This window comes from Vidua macroura, chromosome Z (genome assembly GCF_024509145.1).
Source record: "Vidua macroura isolate BioBank_ID:100142 chromosome Z, ASM2450914v1, whole genome shotgun sequence".
Classification (NCBI taxonomy): domain Eukaryota; kingdom Metazoa; phylum Chordata; class Aves; order Passeriformes; family Viduidae; genus Vidua; species Vidua macroura.
Window position 1 is genome coordinate 41,551,916 of NC_071611.1, and position 27,607 is coordinate 41,579,522.

Here is a 27,607-nt window from a genome sequence, read left to right on the forward strand (position 1 = left end):
CAGAACAAGGGCTGCCTTTGAATAGCACACCTTAGGCACACCAATAGCACACCTCCTGGTATAACACAGATTAGGTACCAAAAAATAAATGACCTCTTATTTCTTTGCCAGCAATAAGCCAAATATTTGAGGGAATAAACAGTATTATAGGCAGTCATATTCATATGAAAGCACATTCTTACTTTTACACCACACTGCAGTTTCATTGTGAAATGAATCACAACATTTTCACCATCAAGAAGAGTTACCAAGCTGACAGCAAGTAGCAAGCATTATCACTTTTATTGTGGTAACTATTTTCTGTTTCACACCTTGAAGTAATATAGTGTCCTAATGGAACACTGACTTCTGCCACTCAATATTTCACCTTTCAAAGCATATGCTCAGAGACGCAGATAACCTGCTGTGAAAAGCTTAGCACAAAATTATTTAGGGATGGAGTGGTGTGAAAACATTGCAAAATAAAAAAAAAAGTATTTGGATTTGTTTTGTTTGGGTTTTTTTTCTAGTCACTCAACATCCCTGAATGCAGCAACTTTTGAAATCTGGCTATTTATGGCCTGAAACCGCACCACTGCAGAAACTTCAAAGTTCACAGAGGACGGAAATGGAGGGAGTGTTCCAGCTAAACACCGCCAGCCTTGCAAGCTGACAGGAAGGTACTGCTATACCAGTTCAGCTGGTTTTCCCATCTCCTGTAACTCTTTACACTTTCAGGTGGTCTCAAAAAGAGCCAGTAAGTTTGCTTCCCTGCAATGAACTGTACTCCATGGATACCACCACAATGATATGCTAAGTTATGCATTGGCAAGAATGGGAGAAGCAGGACAGGGTGGCCTCCTGATGAAAAGGTGATTTTAAAAGTTACATCCACTTTCACTCCTCACAGAAGAAAAGAACAAGATTTATTCCACTGGAACCCACGAGGCTTTCAGAAAGGACCAAGAACTGCTTTCTTCTTGTACTTTGAGAGAATATTCTACATGTGTCCTCTCTCAGCCACACAAACCATCATCTTAGGAAGAAAACAAGCCCAAAACCACTGCAGATAACAGAACACAAACCACTGTTAAAAGGTACACGCCAGATTTAGTGGAATTTCAAGTTTCAGCAGTAGATACTTCCTTGGACTACAAACTCATGTCCACATCTTTGTAACAGGAACACCACTGAATTTCTATGGAACTAGCGTCACTCACACAAGGTGTTAAAATACTCCCCAGTCAAGAAAGTTTTACGGAAGTTTACGGTCTGACTCCAAAAAACCTGCACTAAGTAGAAAAAAAACACAACCCACTTCTCCTTGCATGGAGAAAGACCAAAGTAATTTATTTTAACCAAAATACACAAAGCCAGCTGCTCTTTCTGATGTACAGTACATTACTTTGTTGTTAAAACCCACCGGAAAATAAGGTAAGAGAAACATGAGAGACTCTTCCACAACTACAAGAGTTGTAGAAACACATATATGTTTTTGATCACCGGAGCCGTGGATCGCAGCTGCACAGATTTATTAGATAGCCTCTGCGCAAATTAAGGCTGGCATTCAAAGCAAATCTGGACAGAACTGATCTAGAAAGAAGGCATCAATTAACTGAATGGCTATCAGCATGCAACCTGATGAGATTTAGCAGGACAAACTGCAACAATGGCAAGAAGCAATCGAAAAATTACAGCAAAGCCCATGGAATTGTCTTGGAATGACATCATTTCTCTAAAAGGTGAAGAATTAAATGAGGACTTTTTAGTCAGAGCCCAAAGAATTCACATCTGGATCCTGAAATCAAGACTAAAGAGACTGAGGAGGGGTGAAGCAATGACTACCATCAACACTGCAGAAATTGAGAATGTCTCAGTGTAGGCCTCAATGCCTTCCCAAAAACCATGGTGTAGTGGCATGCCAAGGCATCAAGGAGCAGCGCTTGTCTCTTGGATTTACTTCTATCTTGGTCAGACGACTATTTCATAAACAGACTGTCAGATTTTTACTGCAGGACTGCTGCTTCTATTGAAGCAGCTTCTTATGCAAGTCAGAGATAAAAATCAGCTACTGTCCAGATAACAGCTGCTGTAAGGGCATCTTCCTGATCTCAGAGAAACTCTTGTCATCAATACCAGTATCAGTAAAATTATTGTACTGTTCGTATTGTTTGCTTTGCAAAGCTAACTTTAAACATGAAGCAACTGGCCTATAATCTTGAATCAAGTTACCTGCCCAAAAGAAATCTCAATGAGATAGAATTTTTTTTTTTTGAGGAAGCTTCTGTTGTGTTTTGCCTCAATCAGCAGCTTTGTGGAGGCTGCTTCTCTGATTCTCTGAAATGCACAGAGATCACAGACAGTTTGCAAGGCCACATCCACTGGCCAGCTCCTGCATCGCTGCTCAGCTTTTGACTACAATGGAAATTACTCTGCTACATTAACTTCTGCTTAAAAGATAAAAAGATGAACTAGTCCAGAGAGAGGCCACCTGAGGCCTCAGCCATCTCAGGACTCCACTGACATCATGCTTGGTGAATACAAGGAGTAGGGCCATATGTCAGTGAAACAAAATTGCCGAAAAACAGAGAGGAGACGGACAGGTAGATTCAATAGCTTTTGGTTCTTATTAATTTGAAACCAACACAGAAACAGCAAGCTTTACTGTCCTTGCTCTTAGTGTCATTCTCAGCTGGAAGTTGAATCCCATTTTCTCTAAGCTCCTGGTTTTCTGGGCCTGAATCTGCAGGGTCCATAAGCAGGCACAGACATGGCAATGGCTGGGGTGGGGGATGAGCAACTCCCACAGCATCACTCAGGATTGAAGGCTCCAAGTTGATCTGATGTGGGATTCCTGGGCACATGAGCAGGGGTGTGGGTGGAGGTCCCAGGTGAAGCTGCTCAGAGCAAGTAAGTGCCCTAACATCTGGAATGGGCACACAGCAGTACAGTGACTTGTCCAAGTGAGAAAGGAAATAAGAGAGGATTTTGGTGCATCCATACAGACCACTTCACTAAGTTAAACCCCTCAGGAAGCTAAATATGACAGCATTCCTGTTTAAAGATCTTTAGCTTGGCAACAACCAGGCACTTCAGCTCAAAAGCTTTTATTTTCAGATTTTCTGGTCCTTGCTCTGAACCTTGCACTTTACCTTGCTCCTTCTGAGTTTTCCCACAGAAGCAAGTCCTGGGGTGGGGCAAAACCTAGCTTGGCAGGAGTGAGAACAACTGCTGAAAGCAGAAGTGATACCCTCTCTCCCCCTACTTTCCTACAAGTGCTCGTTCACCTGGCTTCCCCTCTTCCCAGCCCAAATTTCTTCCGTTTTCCAATGTATGGGAATCTTTGTAAGTTCTCACTGAAATGACTCTGCTGAGCTGAGTTTTTCTTTCTGTTCAGTTCCCAAGACACTAAAATAACAAGGCACATTGATCCTACTTCATGGTTAGATGCAGATCAGCATGCGCCCACCCTGGGAGTGTTGAGAACACTAAAATCATCTTCACTCCAATTATGAACTAGAAATTGCTTGGCACAGAACCAAACTGCTACAGTTTGGGAGGCAAAAGCATTTTTGAGTATTGCATCTTGTGAGGGATTTGCACAGTCACTGCACTTCTAAAAAAGGGGGACAAAGTAAATTGCTATTAAACAGAACAATTTTACACTTGGAAAGCAGCATCCTGAAAAATCTGTGCTAACACACACTCACTGCATCAAAACAATAATAGCAAAATTTTCTTCTCCCTACCAGAAAATTTTCTAAACCAACCAAGAAAAGTTGTATCCCTCCCTTGTCTCTCTTGTTCCAAAGAGGAAATAGATATGATCAGAGGAGAAAGTGGCTGCAGCCTGTCTTGGCTAACAACCACTTCTAGCCATGAAGAAGGCAGTTTATTGCCATTTTTAATAGACTACCAAGCACAAAAATGCTTCAAATTATAATGCCTGACATTTCCCATCCTCACTATTTGTTACGTTTTTGTAGCAGAGGATTTGCAGGCATTCTGTTTCTGAGAGACTGCACATTCAAGAACATGGGGCTGGCAGAGACCATCATATGACAGCCTGATCCCCAGGACTGCAGTCCATCACACAGAGATATGCAGCACAGAAGGGCCCACAGCTGCCCTCCCCTGCACAGCATGTGCTGATGTCACACTAACTGACCACAAGGCAACAGCTGCATCTGGAACATGCAATGTCACACACAGGGGACATATGAGGGCCTCCATCAGTGCTCTTTGTCCCATTACAAATATGGCCACTGACAAAGTTTAACTCTTGCATGACCTCAAAAAAGGTTTATTTTCTATCACCAGAAGCAGAAGCTAAAATCCCACCAGCCTTTGCTAGGAGATGACTGCTTCCCAACTCCAAGCCTGGTAAACAGCTGAAAACAACATTATATGAATACAAAAATTTTAAGAATCTCTAAGTTGTCTTCATCATGTACTACCACTATCAGCATCAGTATGTTTTGCACTTATTTCAGCTTTAGGAGCTGCTGGTCTCCAGAGTACCAGCAGAAGAGATACCAGTAAGGAAGAATCTTGAATGTATGAGGTGAAAGCAGAAACAGCAAACTAATCCAGGATAAATATAGTGCAAACGACAAACCAGTTTCTAAACCTCTTTGCATACACAATAATGTTTTACATCAAGGACTTCAGCTTTTTAGGTTTTCAAATTCATTTATTCTCTTTTACAAACCCTTAAAAACCTCTCAAGCTCCACCTAAATACAATGAAATATTTTAAATACATTGATAACCTGGGGTACTGCATCTGTGTGCATCTAAATAAGAGAGCAGCCAGAAATTCTACAAAAAGCACAGCAGCACAGCCAAACAGGAGAACACACAGGTTTTTTTAAAGCTGGTATCCCAGGCAGCAGTGTTTTCAACACTGCTGAAGTTGAAAAGCAGCACAAGGTGTACATAAGCCCACACATCATTCTGGTTCTCATGCATCTACAATAGCCAGGAGATCTTCACCTGGGAAACAAAACATGACACACAATGTTCCTAAGTGTCACTCCAAACCTGCTGTTATTAAAATCTTGCAATCTTGCTTGCCTACGGCCCAGCTGATGACTTAAGAACTTCCACAGCACATCGGTGATCCATTTACTTCCCTGTGTAGGGACAAAGCAGCAGCTCCAACTCACATGACAAAAAAATCTTAACGTGTAGGGCACTAAGAATCCATGTTGCTGCCATCCAGCTAAAGGGAAACTGACCTGCAAATCCATTGGGAGAGATGCAGAAGCAGTGCTGTGAGCTCCATGCACCCCTGGAGCTCAGTCTCACAGTACCTGGGAAAGGAGACAGAGTCTACTCCATGCTGCAGAGTCCTTCTCTGTTCCAAAGGTGATGGCAGGAGACACTTAGTCATGGTGTGAGGGGAAGCACCAGTGGAGCAGGGGACATGGGTAGATGCCACTTTGTAGAGGAGTATGACACACCCTTAGTGCCTCCTGCTTTTCAACCTGCTTCTGACCTTGCCATGGCACATCATACTGAAAATGGAGATCAAAGCAAAAAGTGCAGCACTTTTCTAGGGAAGAACAGCCTTTAAAGAGCTAACTAATGCATCCATTTTTTCCTGGACATTATGAAACCCTGGACAGGCAGACAACTTTTCACACCCTAGAACAAAAACCATTCAACGCAACAGTGTGGAATCCCTGTTATTTCAGTATTTGGCATGTTAAGCGAAGAAATAAGTAATGAGAAAACACATTATTACCTGAAATACTCTGATTTTAAAAATTCAGATGTTCTAAGATATCTGCACGGAGTCTGTTTTCTTATACTCGAAAAAAATACCTCCAAATGCAATGCAGTCCATAATATGAAAGGCAGAAGAAAGCAAATTCTCGTTTGGACACTCACAACACAAAGGGAGACACCAGAACTTCATTTTCTTTTAAAAGCAGTGACAGTTTACAAGCAAGTGTGGCAGAATGAATTCAAATGAGAAGACAGCGGCTACAAGCCTTGCCTTCAGCTCTGTGGGCTTGTTCTGTCCCACCCAGAAGCCTCAACACTTTTACCAAAGAACCAAGACTTTTGGCGAGGTAAAACAGGCTTGTTCCTTGTCTTGCATAAAAAGTATCTTAGCAATAAACTTCCCATGGACAGTAGCAGCAGAACATGAGGATATTTCCACGGGGAAGAGGGATGGCTACTGACCAGCATCAGATAGCTGAGGTTTCAGGTATCTCTTCCCCTTTGCGTGCTAGACTGTAGTTAAAGAGCAGTTCCACTTCATCTATAGAACACTGTGCTCTCCCAGAAGTACAACCATCCAGGGGACTGTGCACACTCACCACAGTGCACTCACAGCACAAAACACAATTTGTATTGACTGTCCAACTGTGGGACCAAGCCTCCATCATCCCCTGCACCAGGAAGCAGAATATGAGACCCACAGATGTCCTAACTTCTTCCCACAACAGATGGACAATCGTGACAGGTGCTGACCAAACGCCAGTACCTGCACAAATGCTCCACCCCTGCTCAGAGCAGGATACAAGTTGCTCACACTGACTAGGGCATTGCAGCAAAAAGGATGCAACAGTCAGAGGGAGAAGGATGAGCCTTGCAATGACACAACCCTTTGAAACACTTCAATGATCAGTGCATTAAAAAAAAAAAAAGCACTAACCCCAAAAACATCATCTCAGTTCTTGATTACAAGCATCAGCCAAGAGCTGGAAAGAGAAGTTATGCAAGCCTAGGATGTATTCTGGCTAAGGCCTCAATTTTTGGGGTTTGTTTTTGTTTGCTTAAGTAAAATAAAATTTTAAAATTACACACAACTTTACTTGAAATCAGTTTGCTCCAATTAGCTGCTTTTCCATATTTTGTATTTTTCAACCATAAGTAATTGCCATAAAGGCAGTAGTTACAACATTAAGTTATTTATATACTCTGCTAATGATAATGTTCAGGAGCACTAAACATTAATGTTTCACTAACTGAACTCATGTCTAAGAGGGCTATGTGCATTCGTCACAGAACAGCTCTAACAACACACCTGACCTCCTCTAGAGCCAAATTTGTCTAGATTCAAAGAAGCAAATGCTCCTGCTCGGGAATAAAATGTGTGACTACACAATCCTAAAACACTACTAGAAGAAAAAACTGCTGCTAGTCTAAATATTCCAGCACCCAGGGACTTTCAAATAGTTCATACTTATTCAGATCTTGTTAGAAAGAAGTCAAACAAAAATTGAATACCAGCCACATGGCCTCCACTGAACTGTACTGACTGAACTGAGAATAAACACAACTTGATCATAAAACTTCAGTTGTTCCCACTTTCTCTCCACTGTCAGCACCCTGGGTAAGTTATGGAAATGCACTCACCAAAAGGTAATTCAAATCTTGTGTCCAGCAAAATTTTATGAGGAGTTGGGTTTTTGGTTCCGCAGATTTCATCATGTTTCATTATAACTTCTGCCTCCAGTGTAGACCACTCCCCAGGACCTTCCTGTGAATCAAAGGCCTTAAGTGAATGAACATTCAAGTCTGAAGAACTTTATGCACCAACTCTCACGCATTTGTTAAAACAGTCCAAAAAGAGCTTAACAGCATTATCAACCCTATCTTAACATCAAATTACATTCGTTCAGCATGCACTACCTTTTTCTTCCCAACTGGATTTCCTCCAAATCTCAAAGGCATCTACCAGAGCAGCAGCAAAAAGAAGTGCTGCCTTCTCAGTGGAACTGCAAAGGTATACCCTCAAAGGCAGGACTGAGGAGCATCTGGACAGCAAGAGGAATTGAGCACCAACCAGACCTCATAGCTACACTGCAGGGCATCCCCACTCTTTTCCTTTTATGGAAAATATGATCTATCTCTCCCTGCTCAAATCCAATAATCTTCTAAGTAAATACCGTAAAATTTGAGTTAAAAATGCTTAGCTACAACAACCGCCAAACTCAGTAGTTAGGGCAGTTACAGACATTGGCACATCCAACTTCCTACTTTTGTCCATATATATTAGCACAAGGTTCACCTAACACTACAACCAGAAGCCCTAAGTAGATACTGCAGATGTGCTCTGGGCCTACCTTGTCAGCTGGACAAGACAGAGGTCTTTAGCAGTAAGTCATAGGAATCTGACCATCAGACTAAGCAGTCAGTTCTTAAGACTTCAGACACGTCTCTGTTCCTTAATAGATCAGGCCCTAGTTCTTGAGTCCACATGAGTGAAATGAGACCAAAGAGCCCTGTGTGTGCTCAGTTGTGATCTCACTACAAAATCAAAACTAATGTGATGAGACAGCCCTCTCTGCTGTCACTCAGTCTTCCTGACTTTGCAAGTGGAAGCTTTGCTGAGGAGCTCAATCTGGGCTGCACCAGGCCAGATTTGTAATGCATTAATTATCAACACTGGAGCAAATGAAGGTTCTCTGTCAGCTTAACCTCATCAGATTGGTGAATGGCCTTCAGAGCAATCCACACGGTCCCAACCAGGGTGTCCCATATCAGTCCTTTGTTCCATACTTCCACAATTAGGCCCAGGTCCAGCCGACTGATCTCACTGCAAGAAAATTAAAGGCAGCACAAATGAGAAAAAAGCAGAATACAATCTAATTTTGTTTCATGTTCAGCATTATCACCATGATTATACCAGCGAACTATTTCCACAAAGCTGTGTCAAGCTACAGAGAGCTCCTGGAAGTGTGTGGCTGAGGCAGCTCATACTCACAGGGAACACCAGTTTCTAGTAACTCACTAGAGTATTAATTAGTTTAATACTAATTACATAAAGAGTGCAAACTAAAATTCTGCACTATGTCATGCATGAACTGCCAATAGGGAACTCATCTCTGCAGCTATGTACACAGGAGAAGGAAGTGTACCTTGGACCAACACCTAGAGGTGAGCTGCTCTTTGTCATCAGGCACCACATTTTTAACAAAGTGAGTGTTTCCCTTGGCAGCACAGCAACACAAGTGTACACTGGCAGCTGCAAATGTGTCAATACTTACCTGTGAGTGGAGGTACTCCTAACCAAAAGTAACAATCCCACATCCAGCATAGCTGCATCAGCAGCACTACCTATTTCTCAGGGCTGTGTGGCACCACTTCTGCTCCAGCACCAGCTACTTCCACACAGCCAGTGAGTGACAGGTTCTTGGAAATACTTATCTGAAAGTTTTCACAAACATCTTTCCTCTCATTAACAGAAGGATGCATCTCAAATTTGCTTCTTCTCAATATTTTATAGCATTTATGCCTCACTTCTGCATACTAGTTTGTAACATGCCTACTTCAGAACAGCCTAACACATACACAGCAGACACTGATAAAAGCAATAAAGTAGAGAAGAATCCTGAGCTGTCTGTTGGTATCACAGTTGTCTCACACTTATGATGAAGAAAGGCTATAACCCATAATTTTTCAAGTTCAGGGCTTCCCTTTATTGCAACTGTTAATCCCCAAAAGTAGGCATCATGGACAGTCAGTGCTGCTGCCCTCTGCCCAAATATATACATGTTACAGCTATCAAGGAAATTTAAAAGCATGTTACTGTCTTATTTCTATAGACTGCCGTTATGGCCAAAATAAGAAAGAACTGCTGCAAATCCAAGCATCCACTTGAACTCTGTCTCCTTCTTGAAATTGAAAGAGAACATCCTATCTACAAGGTTCAAGACAAGCCCTATAGTTACAGTAAAGCATATAAATGTCTATTTTAAATCCAAGTGCTTCTGTTCTTGAGACACAGGAATTGAGGTTAGGAGTGTCCATTGCTTGAGTGGCTCAGTCTGCAACAGTTCAAAATCAAGCTGCTACACAGCCTTTTATGAGTTTACTGCTAGCATCTTGTAATTGAGTCTCCAGCATCCTCTGCTCTGATAGGGTTACTCAGTATGGCCAACAGCTGTACCAGCACTGCTCTGCCCTCACCCTGCTTGATATTCATCCGATTGAAGGCTGATGATGACTGGCTGACTGCTGACTGGAACAGTGAGTCCGGAAAGGGAAGGAAGAAATACTCTATTTTCAGTCACAGTGTAAAACCACATACTTTGCTTCAACATACACTGTCAGAGCAGGACACTGGTCATGATACACTCAATGGTGTCCTCTACAGGACACCAAAGGTCCTGTACCTTTGGACAGGACCAGGTAACCAGGTAAGAATAATAAATAAAGAGAATTTCTGTACAGTGGCTTTGATTGCCTTTGTGTGTCCCTTTCTCCACCTTCTGGTTAGATGCAGAACAGCTTCTAAGAACAAAAAGAGCTGAGACTGAAATTTAGTGTCCATCACTTTCCACACACACATTGGATTTAAATAAAGGCATTTCACACAACTTCAACACCAATTTAATCACCATGTTCTAAACACCAGTGGGCACTTTCACTCAAGGTGTTTCCTGCAAATATGCAGCAAATACATAGTTCTTTTAAAGCTCCTTCAAAATTGAAAGACGTCCCCAAGGAATACATTGAAGTGCTTAACTGGTCTGGTAAATAGCCAAATCTCAAACAATCCCAGAGCCCCCAGTTCTGCAGTGTTTTGTCTCACAAGGAGTTTGGCAGCAAAACCAACAACACAGACAGGAAGCTTTTTTTTTTTTTTGCTTGTGGTCTGTTCTTCTACTATGCCTCATGAAAAAGATAAATGCAGCACAAACAGTAAAAGCAGCCTTCCCTTGGGGAAAACCGCTGTGCTCAAAATCCTTTTCCAACTCCAGAAAGAAAAAGAGCAAACTAGAGAACAGGAGTATTGGAATACCAGCACTGTTTCCCCCAGGACAACTTAATGTACACAGGATCATGCAAAACACATTCATTCCCACATGTAGTATTTCTGTTATAAGGAGACACCAGAACTACTGTAGAGTTGCCTGGCTAAAGCAGGGACAATAATGGCAAGGTAGTTCAGCTAATATTCTGCTTCCATATTCCCTAGCAACTAATTATGGAGCGTCTCAGTGACTTTACAGCATGCTAGCTAAGCTCTCAGCTGATACCAGAGTGCAGCTCCAGGAGCTGCTTGAGGGGAGGGAGGAGGAGCAACCACGGGAGCCTTCATCCAACACATTCAAGTGCTTTCTTAAATCACCACTGAGAAGTCTCCTTTGTAGTTGGCTGTGTTTAAAGCTAGCTCCTGCCCACAGGACGAGCACAAATCATAGGCAAAAAGACTTAGTAGTTTGAGTATGGGCATGTGACTTGGAGGGAAGGTTCAATTCCTTGTCCCAGCCTTACCCAGTCCTGAGATATTTTACATCAGTGATAGTCATGGCTTCTGTCTGACTAGGAGCTGCAGAGCTGAGCAGATGCTGGTGTTCAGGAGAGTCTGCATTTCACAAGATGCCAAAGGACAGGCTCCAGACTCTCCGTGCAGGAGCACACATCTCTTGTGCTGCTCCAAAAGCAGTACCACCAAACAAGGGAGGTGGGAGAACAGCTATGATGAGAATACTGTACTGACCTAGGTGACCTCCTTAACCTGAGGCAACTACCTCCTACTTTCAGCTGAGAAGAAACAAACTGATGCTGGATTAGGAAATATATTCACAAAATTCCATGGGGGGGGTCTCTTACCACAGATACTATGTAAACACCTCAAACCCATTCAAAAAACAGCAGCACTAGCTTTGACCCCACAAATATGATTTCTGCCCCCATTTAGTAAATTTAGTTCAATTTGCCTTACAAATATTCAAAAACTCAAGCTATAGAAACAGCAGCAGATGCAGTATAAGCAATAAATCATTCATCTATCAGAAGAAAAACCCCACCATTCTACAAGATACTGGGAAATCTTTGGCTGTATGTCACGTCTATGAGAACCAAAGCAAATCAGAACTGCCAACTGCACCAGAAGCCCTGGGAAAGCTGGAATGAACTGGTTCTGTTGTCCATGGAGCAGCTCCCAACTGAGGTAACCAGGATCACCTTGTAGAGGCCCTGAGTGCACTAACAACAGCCTTTAATTGCCCTGACCAAGCCTCTCCAGCCGTGGACACCCACACCCTCTTCCCACACCCAGGATCTCCATTTAAGCTCAGCTATGGGGCCTTTAGTCCTTGACTAAGCTATGCTGTAGGTGTGTGTGTGTGTCTCAGCTTACAGACACAGCTGTGCCCATACTGGCCAAGGACAACAACAATCCAGACCCAACCCACACAGTAACTTCCCAGTTCAACCTCAGACTTGGCCTCTCATTACAGACCTGACCGGCAATTGCCAATCCACAGCACCTGCCGAGACAATCTCCCAACATACATCCTCCGCCACAGGCCAATGCGTACAACAGGAAAGAAAATTATTTAGGTTGTCACCAGGCTTATGCATTTTACCTACCCAAACATTCTGATTCCTACACACACTAGCAGCTCTGTACGAACACAAGGGCTGCAGAAGGACTCAATCACAAGCACCTCATGCTGTGCACCACCATACTTACAACATAAAATCCTGTTCCCAGCAGGGCTGGTCACCTCGCACGGCCACCGTTGTGCTCTTCACATTTTGCACTTTCAAGGTCACGTATGTATTGAATTTATCTGAGGAATGAGACACAAAATGTTATCTCCATCATCATACTCTTTCATCACATCACCTGCAACACTGCAACGTTTTCAGTTCATACAGTGCATCCAGAGAGGCCTCAGATGAAAAGCCCGTATGGGAAGATATCACTGGGTTTAAAGAAGCCAAATGTTCAAAATGTTTTCCACCTGCATCAAATTTTCAATCACAGCTTTTTAGAAATCCAAGCCCAAATTAACACAAACACAAAACTGTTCACTTGCAGTAAGACAGGGACGAAGAGTGTAAAATCCTAAAGAACATAGACACTTAGTATGATGCTGCTCCTGAAATGCAGACAAGAGGAAGAAGAGACAGTCTGAAGGCACAGGACCCATCATAAACACCAAACAGTGTGAAAAACAAACTTGCAAAACATACATGCAAGAGATTGGGCTGGTCATATCATCTCTTCCCTTCTGACCCAACTACTCTCCTAGTCCCAATTCAGTTTTTCACACATGAGTCTACAAAGAACTTTACAGGCCAGTCAGGGGCAGAAGAAAAATATAAATGTATTGGTAAGTGTGCTGAAATGGACCTGAACTAGGAAAACCACACCACACTCACATCTAGACAAGACAGCCTCTATTTAGATGTTTTGCTTTTTATTTTAAATCTGATGAAAAATCCTGGAAGAACTTTTTTCCTAATTTCTGCTATCACTTTGCTAATAAACCCAAAAGCAGCAAAGCACAGACACATTCAAAGTTTGAATAGCAGCATGCAAGAAGGAACAAACTCTCTTTTAAGGGGAGTTATTACCTCAGGCCTATCTGTCAGTTTCAAACAGCCTAGAACAAGACATGCTAAATAACCAGAAAGCAGTGTACATATTTTAATATTTCAATGTTCTGCTGCATCTATTCACAGTGTTCAATCTCAAGTCAATTTTAATACTGTCAAAATTTCACATGGAAAACAAAGATATAACAGCCAAGGTGGCTTCACAAAGGGGAAATCATAGCTGACAAATTTGATGACCTTCTAGGGCTACAGAACTGGTGGATGGGGCAGAGTAACTGATATTGTCTGCTTGGACTTTGCAAAGCATTTGACATTGTCCTGCCCAACATCTTTAAATCAGAGAGCCATGGATTTGATGGATGGAGCACTCTGTGGATAAAGAACTGGCTGGCTGGCCACACCCAAAGACTTGTGGTCAGCGATTCATTGTCCAGCTGGTGGCCATTGACAAGTGGTGTCCCTCAGGTGTCAGAACAGGGGCTGATACTGTTCATTATCTTTGTCAGTGACCCAAACAGTGGGATCAGGAGCGCCCTCAGCAAGTTCACTGATGACAGCAAGCTGTGTGGTGCAGTCATGCTCTGGAGGGAAGGGATGCCATTCAGAGGGACCTGGACAGGCTGGAGAGGTGGGACTGTGTAAACCTCATGAAGGTGGTTTTTGAGTAACTCAACATAAGCCAGTTGAGAGTGCTCGCAGCCCAGAAAGCCAAATGTATCCTGGGATGCAACCAAAGGAGTGTGAGCAGCAGGTCAAGGAAGACAATTCATCCCCTCTACTCTTGTGACATTCCACCTGGATTACTGCATACAGTTCTGGCATCTCCAGCATAGGAAGGACATGCAAGTGCAGATGAGGAAACAAAGTCAGTAAGAAGAGTGGAGCACCTCCCCTAGGAAGACAGGCTCAGGAAGCTGGGGATGTACAGCCTGGTAAAGAGAAGGCTGTGTAGAGATCTCACAGCAATCTTCCAGTATCTGAAGGGACCTACAGAGAATCCAGAAAGGGACTCTTCATCAGGGACCATAGTGATAGGACAAGGAGTAATAGGTACAATTTGAAAGAGGGAAGATTTAGTTAGATATTAGGAAGAAATTCTTTACTGTGAGTGATGGTGTTTAGACACTGGCTCAGGTTATCCAAGGAAGTTCTGGATGCCCAATCCTAGTAGTGTTTGAGGCCAGGTAGGATAAGACACTGGGCAATCTGGTCTAGTGGGAGGTGTCCCTTCCCATGGCATGGAACTAGATGATTATTCTTTAGGTCCCTTCCAAATCCTTAACATTCCATGACTGTATGATTGATAATTCTAATGCATCATAGCTGTGGGTTACTATAGCACACCTCAGCATCTAGCTTCCAGTATTCTAACATGAAGGGAAGAAACAGAAATTACATGATCCAGAAGCTCAGGAAGGAGTCAGAGTCACTGAATTGTGATTCCTACATGTCCAATTGTTCATTACTACATTACCCTCCCTGCCTATTTTACTCCTGCATCATCCTGGGACACTGAGCTTGTCAGTGAAACCACACAACTTGGCTGAGTTAAACCTAGTCTAGAGGACAAATCTTTTGCATTTGTGAGCAGGTCTCTAGGGAAAAGATAAAGTACACATTGTCTCCCTTCCAGTCTGGGCACTCAGCTTTCCTTCCCTAGAAATTAGAGGTTGGTGCACAGACAGATCTTGATCTGCCATGGAATATGGATGAGTCCTGGAAAGTCTTCTGCCATAATCTGAGGATGGCTATATCCAAAGAATTAAGCTGAACAATTAAGTTATGAATACAGGTGGGCAACTGTTTCAGATCTAAACACCTTAAGATGTGTTATGCCAGAAGTTTTTATTTACAGGAATTTTATGAAAGTGCTTATTCTTTTGTAAACTGTACATCAAATTTCAATTGATAAATCTATTTGTTGCTAAGGGATTCCTTGCTAGCTTCTGAACCAGAGCGAAAAGAAGTTGCCCAAACTGTAAATTCTGGGTGTTACCAGCTGTTTGTTTTTGGTTTATTTTCCAGACATAAAACCTAGTGGATGGGATTTTAATTCCAAGCACAGCCATTACAGACTGCCACATAAGAGAATGATTCACTTCTGCAGTTCCATCCAGCAACCCCAGTCAGGATTGAGAAGGCACTAAATCCACAGATGCACACACCAGTTCTGCTTAGTGGACACTTTCAGACCCTGTTTTGAACAGGGAAAGAGGCAGGATGAAATGAAGGCCGGGTGGGTGGAGAAGGATAACAGTTAAGGAACACATTTCCTCATTCATCAGCTGTTCAGGTCAGTTTGAGCAGATAGAAGTTTCTTACCATTGTGGCACCAGGTCACAGCCTCAAGTTTTCTACTAACTCAAACTGCCTGGATTCTCAAGGTAGTTTAGGTCACTCCTAAGGAGAACATGAAGGAGCTGAGATGAGGTGGAGAGAAACTGGAGGGAGCAGCACAAACAGCAGTGAGAGAGTTGGAGTCCCCATTGCTGCAAACAAGCAGAAGAGCATGACTTACCTGGTGGTCCATGTAGTTTAGCTTTTTTTACTGTAAAGAGAAAAAAGGAAAAGAACAAAATAAGAGATTGTCAGTGATTTTGTCCTGCTACAGTTTCCTTTGAGTTAAAGCATCACAGTACATCATATTAACTGACAACATCCCCTGCACAGTCCTGGTAGCTGGAAATTCACACTCAGTTAAACAAATCTGGAGACAAAAACTCCGTTGTACCCCAGCAGCTCTCTAAAGTGATGCATTTAAAAAAACAATCACAGGCTTAATGTTTGGAAAGCAATGTGATATGTCTAATGCAAAGCAATCTCAACATCACCCCTTTGCAACCAGAAGTTACTGCTGCTTAGCAAGATGTCATTTCATACCAGCTCACTTACAAAGTTACATACAAACACTCTAGAAGAAATAAATAATTCTTTATAAACAAAGTAATTCTCCAAACACTGTATAGCAGAGCACAAATTGAAAATAATCAAGCCTGAATAGTAGCTCTGTAAGTAGCTCTATACTATGACATTGGCAATTAAATTAAATAAGCCAAACAAACAGCAGTGTAAACTCAAATGTCATTTTTACAAGCTCTACTCTGTTAATTTAATTCCAGGACAGTATTTATATATAAAAATATAATTGTTAAAACATAAAACAGTATTGGCTCTTATCTCACCAAATGGAGAAGGTCCATGTCTACCTAGGGGAGAATTTGTTTACATTTCCCTTTTGCAAGCTCATATCCTCACTAGAATTGCTAAGTGTAAGCACTAAGAGAAGACATCTCTAGGCTCCAGTTAGCTGTCCCAGTGGCAAACTAACACTAAGAAGAAAACATACTTAACAAGCTAGGAAGCAAGATATACTAGAGAACAAAAATATTTAAAAGCTAGTGCAGCAAAATTTCCTCCAGACAACAGAGCTGCCAATATCTATTAGAGACTCCCAGCGTCCAATTTTCAATACAAAAGTTCTAGAAAGAAATATTAAAAAATATTTTTTTTTTAAATGCCCTGACACCGTTACAGTCAGAGCTGCAACAGAGTGTGATAACAGTCTATTGAGATTGCTATTTGAGAAATTCTCCTGTGCAAGCATTTACAGTCCAGGTAGATGCCCACATGAAAGAAAATGCTGCACCAGGTACATTAGGAACTGTAACTGTTTAAAGGGCTGCAGCTTTCACCTAGACTGACAAGGCCCACAAGCTTTAGGTCCAAAATAAATTGGTTCATTTTCTCCCAGATTCAGGGCCTGATGCACTCCTGATGCTGAACCTAATGGTGCAAGCAAAACATACAGTAGTGTGGGTCACTGCTCTTGACTGAAGATACAGATGCCTTTAAATCTCCAAATCAGTCTGTTTAACCACTGAGAAATATGTGGGACAATTTACCCACTTTCTAGGTTCCTTTGCATACCGCACAAAAGCAGACATTTCATCAAATACTGCCCTGAAGTCGACAGGCACCAGCCAGTCTCTGAACCTCCCTGCTCGCCTCCTTTGCAAGAGGCAGGAGACAAAGAAACAAGTGCACGTGCCTGAGGAAAAAAGGCACAAGCAGGCAGTGGCCACACAGGAAGCTTCATCTGGCCGCTCCCTGCTTGTCACAAGCTCCACTACTGTTAGCAGGGAAGCAGAGGAAACCCCAGTGTAGAAATTTGGTATTATTTGCTAAAAAAGCAGCTGGAGTGGGCCACTGGTTCCTAAACACAAAGAGACACAGCCTCTGCAGCAGCAATATGCAAACTAAGAGACAGATGCCATTTGTACATTACAGTCACAGCCTCTAAATATTCAGAGGTTCCTTTGAGGAAAGGCAGTAAACCCTGCATTGCCTCGGCAGCTGAGGGGGTGCCTGTTTAGGGCTTCAGCAAGAGCAGTCCCACAGATATCCCGGGGAAGCAACCAGACTAAACAAAGATCACAAGCCTGCTGCAGACCCACATGGCAAAAACTGAACCCTTAGCAACTCCCAGGAATGAACACAATGCCTCTAGACAAAGTGCATGTCATAAATTACACCTTTAGCTGCAGAAATAGAACTTACAGCTAAGAGCTGAATCACAAACCTGGGAGTCTTATCTCACCAGTAATTCTTTTGCTTTATCTGCAAGCCTGCACAGCATGTCCAAAAAGTTCCCATGAAAGACTTGGATGTGTTTTTACTTTGTTAGCCCCATGGGAAAGTACTGCAAAAGTGCAGCTCCCAAAACATCCCCCAGGACTGGCTGGGAGACTGCAGGACTCCCCATGTAAGAGCTTAAATTTCTGGGAGTTTGGAGCTGGAACGGGCTGCTAGGCACTGCTAAGGCCCAGCCTGTTTGTCAGCCCAGGGAATCTGCAGGTCAGATGCACTGCACCAAACACCATGCCACAAAGGTCCTCAGCTTTCCAAAGGAACACTACTAAGAAAACTTTTGTATCCACAGCTGCTCCTTCTCCCTGTTAGATCTCCTCTATGCCAAGCTCTCAGGAAGGACTCAAAGTTGAGTTCTGAAGCTCTGGGGAAACCTGATGCATTAGTTAGTCAGAATTACAGCAAAGGCTGAAAAGTCATTGCTACATGATGCAGCACAAAAGTACTTTGAAATCAAACCATATGTAACAGTATATTTTTATAATATAAAATCTCATTTTTATAATATAAAACTTGTACCACAAAATGAAATTATTCTCTAGAGCACCCAGCAAGACCAGGTTTTACAGGTACAGTTGCTCCTGCATTGTCACAAAGCAAAAACCTAAACATAATGTAAATTAATGGTTAGATCAGGTATTTCCTGACTCACTCCTAGTTATCCAACTAGAGAGGGATACTCTACAGAGAGCAGTACTCCTGCTCTCTGGGGAAGAAGCATTTTTAAACCAGCTGGAGATGTCAAATTCTGTTCAGTTTCAAATAGCTTCTCTCAGCAAATTGAGCAGCAGACGAAGTCCATCCATTCAGATGCAAACATTGAACTGTGCCGATCCTATGCCACTGCACAGGATGAGCAGGACACCAGGAAGGGAATGAAAATGATAGACAATTAGAAAGGAAGGCAAGACCTAGTGCTTTGCACTGCCATGTGCAAGCACTTAATGAAAGAGATGCACAGTGATGCACCTACTCTTCCTGCACACAAAGATCCATTTAATCTCCAAAAAAGACTTGAGCGTATCAGAGACACAGCTATTCCATGGAGTTATTAGAAAGCAGACAAAATTTGAGTAAATATTAAATTCATCCAGAGATTTTTTTTCTTCCCCCTTGACATCTCTCACCATTTTGGTGTTACTCTAATAGACACAAAATAGAAATTAACTTGGAAGTCTTGCCTGCAACTTAAAAAAAAAACCCATAAAAATAAAATAAAATAAAATAAAATAAAATAAAATAAAATAAAATAAAATAAAATAAAATAAAATAAAATATTTTTTAAAAAAGCCATAGCAAGATTCTAGATGCTCTATAGCCAACACTTACAAAGGACTGGAGGGTCAGACAAACTCCTAAAGACTAGGAAAGGAAAACACAAGCCAGAAATTTAAAAAAAATGTCCAGAATCACTGTGGGAGGACGAGAAAACAACAGCAGAGCATGCACCAGAGTATTCTTAAACTCAGTTCAAAGGAGAAAGCCTTGTTATCCACATAGTTTTCCAACAGTCTGAATGGGTTCTTTTTTTCTGAGCAGGTGCTACATACACCAGTGAGATAATTAAAATTAAGCATGCCAAATTACTGCAAGGCTCAGAAAACACTCTGCTCAAACCTCCTAAGCAGACACATGGTCATATTCAGTTAAAGGGAACCCAAGTGTTCTGAACACCTGCACATCCCAGATCACCTTTAACGCTTGCTTGCAAAGGAGAGGAATGTAACACAGGGAGTGCCTGAGCAGATGGCCAAAAGATTACATTCTAACTAAATCCAGCACATGACTTACCACCCGGTCACCCCCCACAGTAGAACAAAACCTACATCCCTTTGCAGGGGACAATGAAGTGCCATGGAGGGGCTGTGGGAGAAATTAGAAGAATGGAAGGGCGCCGTTTTAATTACCACTTTTAAAAAGCAATGCAATGCTGAAAGCAGAGCATTCAAAATGCATTTTCCTGATCAGCTACTTGATAAACAGCTTCCTCCTCTCTGTGAAACACAAATGCAGCATTAATGTGTTTTTGAGAGCACTCTAACTTCTACAGTAACTTTCCCCAGCTGAACAGCAGAATCGATACATATTTCCATTTCACTTTGCTTTTCTCACCTCTTCCAGGTGCTCAGACTTGAGTGTACAGTGACATTCAGCATTAGGTGCAAAGGTTGCTTAAACAACATAAATAAGAGACCACAGCAAGCTGCCGAGACTAAGTCAACACACCAAATTCACACCCATGTGCCCTCTGCAGGCATGCAGAAGGGAGGGGAACCCTTCTGTGCGGGATGGAATGGTTAGGCAGTGCTCCAGCCTTAAACTTTCTATAACTCAGCCTTTGGAAACAATTTTGCTGCCTAAACCTTGCGCCAACAGCTATACCCTATCGCAGGGCCAGTCCTACTCACTTCTTGGAAGTTACTGGTAAAATCCACGACAGGCTGGCAAGTGGCTCAAGACTGGCACTTTTAACAAGCACCGCTCTGTCCCTGGAGATCCCACCCTGACACACAAGCACCTTTCACAGAATAGGTCAGGTTGGAAGGGAACACAGTGGGTCATCTGGTCCAACCTCCCTGCTCAAGCAGGGTCATCCCAGAGCACGCAGTACAGGATTGTGTCCAGAGGGTTCTTGAATACCTCCAAGGAAGGAGACTTCACAACCTCTTTCCCTGCCCTAGAGATCAAAACATGCACAGCCTTTGCACACTCTCATCTTCCACCTGAGGGTGAGGAAACCTTTTCTTTTCCACTACTCAAACCCAAAAGGTGTTCCAGCCTGGAGGAAGCAGAGGCCATAAAGGGACCTCACCTGTGATTCTAACTTGGTCTCTATTTTGTTTCATACTATCCCTATTAAAGCCCAGCAGCATCAGTTATGCCATTAACTGCAATAGCAAGAGCCATAGCAGAACAGCAGTACTGACTGTGCCTGAAATTCTTCTCCTCCCTTCATAATTCCTAAGAAAGGAAAAGCAGGATAAAACAGCAGTTTGGTGATTTTCCAAGTCTACTACAAAGATTCAATGTGACAAAGCCACCCTGATATTCCCAGCCTGAGACAGGTGTAAAAAGAAAGGCTCCTCTGCCTTCTCATACATTTACAGTTAAATTATATTCAGAAGGAAGAGATTCCCTGAAGTAGCTCAGAGGAAGGATAATTGCACAGGAGACCCCAGGGAGCCACTAGCACTCAGCAGCACCTCAACAGCTTCTGCTGTAACTGCAGAGCCCAGAGCACAGTCTCCAACTTCCCCCAGTAGAGCTCTGCAGAGCTGGGCTGGTTACTGCAGAAAGGCACCTGCAGCCTCAGGGGCCACTGGGAGACACAGGACCTAAGTCACATTCATTACTTTATACTTTGTTTTTCTGTCAGGCAAAACAAACAACTGGTTTACATATAAACATTGTTCCACTCTAGCAGGGAAGAGAATACTTCATGCCCCAGTATTCTCTTTGAGAATTACATGATGGAAACACAGTGGGTACCTTCATGGACCAACAGTCCTAAAAGCTGAGACTGAGTTCACAGTACACTGGGGATAACATTCTGTTATTGCTTAATGTGAAAGGAGGGCTGGGCTGATCAGAGAATTGCTCTGCTGCCAGAAGGAAGAGCCACTGCAAAATGCCACTCTGCTTGGTAACTGGCAGACAGCAGGAAAATAGCACAGATTTTCAACAGTGTCCAAAGAACTAAGGTTGCTTCTAAGGATAGAATTCTTCTGACTTAGTACTTGAAAAAGTCCTTCAAAAATCCATTACCTCTTTGATTGAGACAACTGTGGGGGATCCCAGATAGCCAAGTTTACCTCAACTGAACCGAGGGATCAATCTGCTTTAATAAGTAGACCTGAATAAATGGTATAGATGCAATATGAGAGCATTAATTTTCAATAGTCCGTAGAAATAAAAAAAATAAAAAAAAAAAAAAAAAAGCCCAACATTCCACAAAGCACTTACATATTGCATTTTCTAATCACGTAGCAAAAAGCTTTCTTCAATTTGACCACTATGAATGCCCACAGGACAGAGTGACTTGCCTTTCCCAAGGCCTTGGAAACCACATCAAACAAAGGGAAGGATATAGTCCCTTCAGCAATCAGCCATTATTCACATTACTCAAGGATTCTTCTCAGGAAGGGGGTGGGCAAAAGAGAGTTTTTAATCTGTAGTCTGTGATAGTAAATGGATCTACCCAAGAGATTTCTGTATTGCCAGATATCTTGAAAATGAATTAGAATCCTTCCTAATTCACATGAATTGGCATCTTCCTGCTCAGATAATCTGCAAATTCATTACCCTGTCCAGAGGTACACAAAGCTACTAAGTTTATTTGATTTATCATACAATTTCCAACAAACAGCTTTCTACCAGCCACTCCACCCTTCCTGCCCACTGGACAGAGACTGATAGCAGCTGAGACATGTGACTGCTTGCAGGGTATTCCAAATCTCTGTGCTAAGGGGACACATACTCAGTATTCCCCTTCATGGTCCAGCACCATTTCATACAGGATTTCCAGGAAAGCACTATGTAATGTACACATCCCAGTGACTCCCCCACACTGCCAAACCTCACTAGATGCTTCCCTGCTCCTCTGTAAATTCTCTGGTCAGTTAAGATCCAGGCCTTGCATGCACACAAGAGTCACAATCTGCAGGAAGAGAGCAACCCACTTGCTCTCCTCTGTAGTCCAGACACTCCACAACCTGGGGCTCACAGCTAAGTCCCCAAGGGGACACTGTTGCATGTTTCTGGTTACTAAACTTGACCCCAACATTTGTTTCTTCACTACACTTTTCACTTGTACAGGATGAACTTTGGTGAGCAAAGGATTGAAACCTAAGCAGAAAATGTCTAGCATTTATATGTAAAAGCTATATATTACAGTCTTGTCTAGATCTCTATTGCTGCCCATGAACATGAGAGCAACATAGCACAGTGATGGGATATCTGGACTATTCCCCAGTATTTCATGCACATGAATTTGGGAGAGCTTGCAGGACGACATGATGGCAAATCTACACACACCTGAGGAAAACCACGGTTAATACACTGTGCTAATCCAATTAGAAAATGAAAGATACATACAACTATTTTGTTTAACTATCCAGTCTGATCCCCTCAGTGAAGCAGGTAATTTCATACCTCCTGCAAATATTGTCACTTTTCAGCTCAGCTTTTGCATAAAACTTTGTAAATGTGTACAGCACAGCTCAGCTTGCATCATAGCTTCATAGCATTCAATTTCTTCCATCCCTACCAAAATTACTATATAATGTGAACAGAACAAATTAAAAAACTGCATAGGAAACCCTTTCTGTCATTTGCACATATTCCCCACGTTCTCACAGTATACCTGGAGGAGCAGATAAACTCCGCAAATCCTTTGGCAAGAGCTGTTCAGCTGTGGGGGTTATTTTATAATAAAAGTCAGTCTTCATCAGCAAAATAAACCTTCTTTTAAAAGGTTCTACTTCTCTAAAAGGTATTTCATGCAACAGAAGGGGTGACAATTTACTTTCTATTCTGGTTTAATATACTAGGCAGTTAATGCAAGTAGACTTCTAAACACTTTCAATGACAAAATAGATTTAGACAGTTAAGAGACGCATCTGGGTTTTGTTTACAGGTTAATCTGTTACCAGATCTGATTTGACATACTGACTTAACATCACACAAGTTTTCAACTTCCTGAACTGAAGGGTTTCGTACATATTCTTGTTTGTTGCATACCTCAAGAACTCACCTGCCTGAAATACTCCTTGAACTATTTCACCACAAAAATTCACAGGTGAAGAAAACACTACTGAAATAAAAAAAAAAATTAAAAAAATTTTAAAAAACCCACAAACAACAAATAATGCTGCAGAAGATATGGGGATTGCAGTTGTGAACAGTTTTGGACAGAAAAATGAAACATATCTCAAACACAAACTGAATTTTACTAGGGAACTACAGAACAGGAAAAATGGAACTCAAACTATGAATGCAAAACAAGTTGCACTGTGACAGGGGACTAAATTCAAAAGGAAAACTAAAGAGGTCTGCAACTGATTCCTTCCTTGATGCAGACATGAGACTGCTCTCCCAAATTCTTACACCAGCTTTCTCAGGAAAGTAGTATCAGAATGCAAGGTCAGGCTGTTGTTTGTTGGTTTGAAAACAATATTTGAAGTAGAGCAACTAGGATAGGGTTCACAGAGAGGAAGGGAGAGAAGAGATTCACAAAATAACAGTCCCAAAACCCAGAAGTACCCTCATCTCTGAACTTTTAATTAAATACATTGATTTTACTAAAAAGCTAGCACAGAACAGGATCTACGCTGCCAAAATATATACAATACACCATGACCATTCAGCACTGCAGAAGAAATCCAGCATTTTAGAACATGCAGATAATTTTATCCAAAAAAGCCTCAAGAGATCATAACAATAAAATGCTTAAAACATTAATAAGCTATTTGGTAAACCACGGGTCAAATTTTTATTACATTAAACATTAGCACTTAGTGGAACTTCTGCTTTGCAGTAAAAGCTGCAAGAAGTTTACTTACAGCTGATCCCAGAAAAAGCTTCCTGAAAGGCAGTAGGAAGCATTCAATTCATTTCAGATAATGAGCAGCTGAAACAAGCTGGACATTATTGTTTTTTCTGTCCAGATGCGGAAAAAAAAAAAAAAAAAAAAAGTGTATTCATGAACCATACAGCCAAGAAAGTTAGAACCAGATGCTGGAAGCAGTAAAACTAGGAACATGCAGGTCTTGAACTTTAACGCCTGAAACAGATCTGCACTGCCAGTGAATCCAGAGTGTCAACAGCCCATTAAATATTTTCCAGTTTTCACATTAAATATACTTGGAACCAGAAAAAGTGCAGGAGCTTCTACGTCCAGGCAACTTATGTAGTGAAATGCTGAGCAGGAGAGAGAACAGGTGGCAGTTGAGGAGTGGAATTCCCAACACCAGAATATTCTTCCAGAAGTTCCCACCACTGCAGATGCTCTTCCAGGCTCTGAGTGTATCTAACTCCTTTTCTCCTGCTTGCATGGTCCCCCAGGTCAGCTGGCAGGCAGGTAGTCTCAGAACACTTCCCCGGCCAGCACAAAACAGACTGAGTTCAAGTCATCTTTCAGGTGATTACAACAACGATCAAGAATCATAAGCCATCTTCTCTCTGCTTTGGGACTTGCTGAAATGACAGCCTCCCAGTGCCCAAAAATCTTTCCCCTACACAATGCATCTCATTATTGCCCTTAACGGCTGTGCACAAAATGTTTGCTCCAGCTCTCTGGAGCCCCACAGCCAGTGCTGGAGTACAAGGTGCCTCCAGCATGCACACTAGACTTAGGACCCAGAGGTGACATTTTTGAAAGTAGTTTCATACAGCCTGTTCTACCACCAAACCTCCTCCATCACCAACATAATCAATGCTTAAGGGTGCCAGCAATTACAGGTGAATTCCACTTTGTTATTTCTTCAAAAGCAAGGGGGAATACATGCTTCAGACACCTTATTTCAGTTTAGCCTTTTTGCTATACATATTTGTTGTCACTTGACAGCAGTATCATATGTTTTAAAGTAGACAACACAAGCAAACCTGTATCTTTCTGTGTCAAGAAGAAAGGGACTATTAAAGATGCAAGATACTTTGCTACCTGTTTGACACAGCAAACAGAGTCTGGCTTTTTTAAAACCGAAAAGCTTCTTCCCCAACCACAACCCAGAAAAGAAAATCCTTCAAATTTTGTGGGGCTCTAAGCAGAGAGCTAAGTACCTTATTACTACCACCAGCAGTCCTCAAGGGCAAATACATACACCTTAGCTGACTGAGTAATCCCTCCTGGTTTTGGCATGACCTAGCACAGGCAGGTGAGCATCACCTCCAACTGATTGGTCTAGATCAGTTATACTTTTCTTGAGAAGTGGGAAAACAAACACAGACTGAAGTTTTGTTATTATCCAAAGTTTATTCTCCAAGGGGCTGGGGAAGCAGAGCGTGGTGATGGAGAAATGGATTTGATACTATTTATGTAACAGAACACCTTGCAAACAAAAAGGAAACTGAGGACTTAGCCAAAACTTCCCTGATTCCAGAGCTAAATCCACCTATATACATTTACCCTACAAACATTTAGATCAGTTGCTAAAAAGCACAGCTAGGAGAAATCCTTGCAACATCTATTTCTTCCTTTTTGAGTTGACCAACACAGACACATTTCTGGAGATCCACTGAAGTTTCTGCTCAGCAGCTGCTTTGAACTGAGCAGTGAGGACAGGAACAAAATCTCTTATTCAAATCACAGAGATTAAAAAAGATTAATCCTCCTGACGCTGGCAACACAGACAGCTCTGTCAGGCGACCTGGTTCCCCAACCAAGAGGTGAACTAAGTAGTAATCCAAGCTGCCACACCTCTCCAATAGTCTCCTGCAACCTTAATATTATTAGTCAAAAAACAGATTGGGTGCAGTGTACCAGAGTGAGTTATTGTGTGTCTGACTCCCCAGAAGATGCATTCTGTTAGATTGTCCTTTGGTACTTTGCCTCAAGGGGTTCCCTACAGGTTACAGATTTCTCCTGAACTTTTAACTGTTTTATGATCAGGAAAGACAGCATCCTACTCCTCAATCTGTGCTTTATCATGGAGAAAAAATAAACATCAACCAAATCTTACAGAATTTTTAAATGTATAAGATATGTACTACTGGACTGAGTAGTAAAGGAGGCTTACAATTTTCAGTGGCATAATATGCCCTTCTTTCAAATTCTGCAAGGTTCAGAAATACATTATTTTAAGTTAGTGGCAGAAATATATTATTTTAAGTTACTGGAAATGCCTTAATTGATTAAGAGAACAAAACCCATACTACTTAATTTTACACAAAACAGATAGCAACTCACATATGCCTCCAGCTGCCAAAGACTAAGGAAATATGCATAATGAAAGCCATATCCTTGCAGCAGAAGGCAGGAAAAGAGATAGACTGATAATGTATCAAGTCTGCAAGGAGCCAGTCCGATGACTGGTAAACTGATGACAAAGCAGCAGCTCAACTAGTTTACAATAAAAGTGTCTGTGGGGGGATAAAAATCAAAGAACAAATATAAAAATTATTTTAAAACTTCAAACAAAACTAAAAACCCTTAAAAGTTATTCAGAAACCAGATGAATGGAGAAATTGGTTTCTTCAGGTTTGAGGGGGTGGGTAGGTATATTTATTTTGAAAAAAGATACATCTCTCTGCAGAATCATTTCTTCCAAGACACAGAGCACATGCAGCTTCTGCTCAGACATTGTACACAGAGGTAAAAGCCACTTAAATTACTAGAATCTTGCCAGAGTTATTAGGTCAAATCACAGAGCCTGGTCACAGCCAAGGTAACAGCTGCTAGAAGACACAAGTACTGTGGTAGCAAAGAGGAAAGAGCGTAAATGACAGAACAAAACCACTTGTGTGCTTGTCCTTTGGTGTGTGCTTTTCTCCTGTCAATAAAAGTCACCTGAACAGTCTACCCAGTGACTCAGGTTTCTACACTCCCTGTTCAGATTTAGTGTAAACAAGATGCACCCTGGAAAAAGAGTTGCTGACTAACCACACCAGTAGTGATTGCCACCTAATCACAGCCTTGGTCTATTTTCTGGTAGTTTCGATTTAAGTTA

The 27,607-nt window shown here is 42.0% G+C and overlaps 1 protein-coding gene across 1 annotated transcript in view; it reads right to left on the reverse strand.

Annotated features, from left to right (window-relative positions):
- The window catches only part of UNC13B (unc-13 homolog B), a 210,392-nt gene that overhangs the window by 168,976 nt on the left and 13,809 nt on the right, over window positions 1-27,607 (reverse strand). Inside the window, exons 2-5 of the mRNA XM_054003085.1 lie at window positions 15,814-15,843; window positions 12,424-12,523; window positions 8,418-8,535; window positions 7,353-7,476 (exon numbers count right to left, since the gene is read on the reverse strand). Coding sequence (XP_053859060.1) covers window positions 7,353-7,476; window positions 8,418-8,535; window positions 12,424-12,523; window positions 15,814-15,843 — 372 coding nt within the window. The remainder of the gene's footprint in view (window positions 1-7,352; window positions 7,477-8,417; window positions 8,536-12,423; window positions 12,524-15,813; window positions 15,844-27,607) is intronic.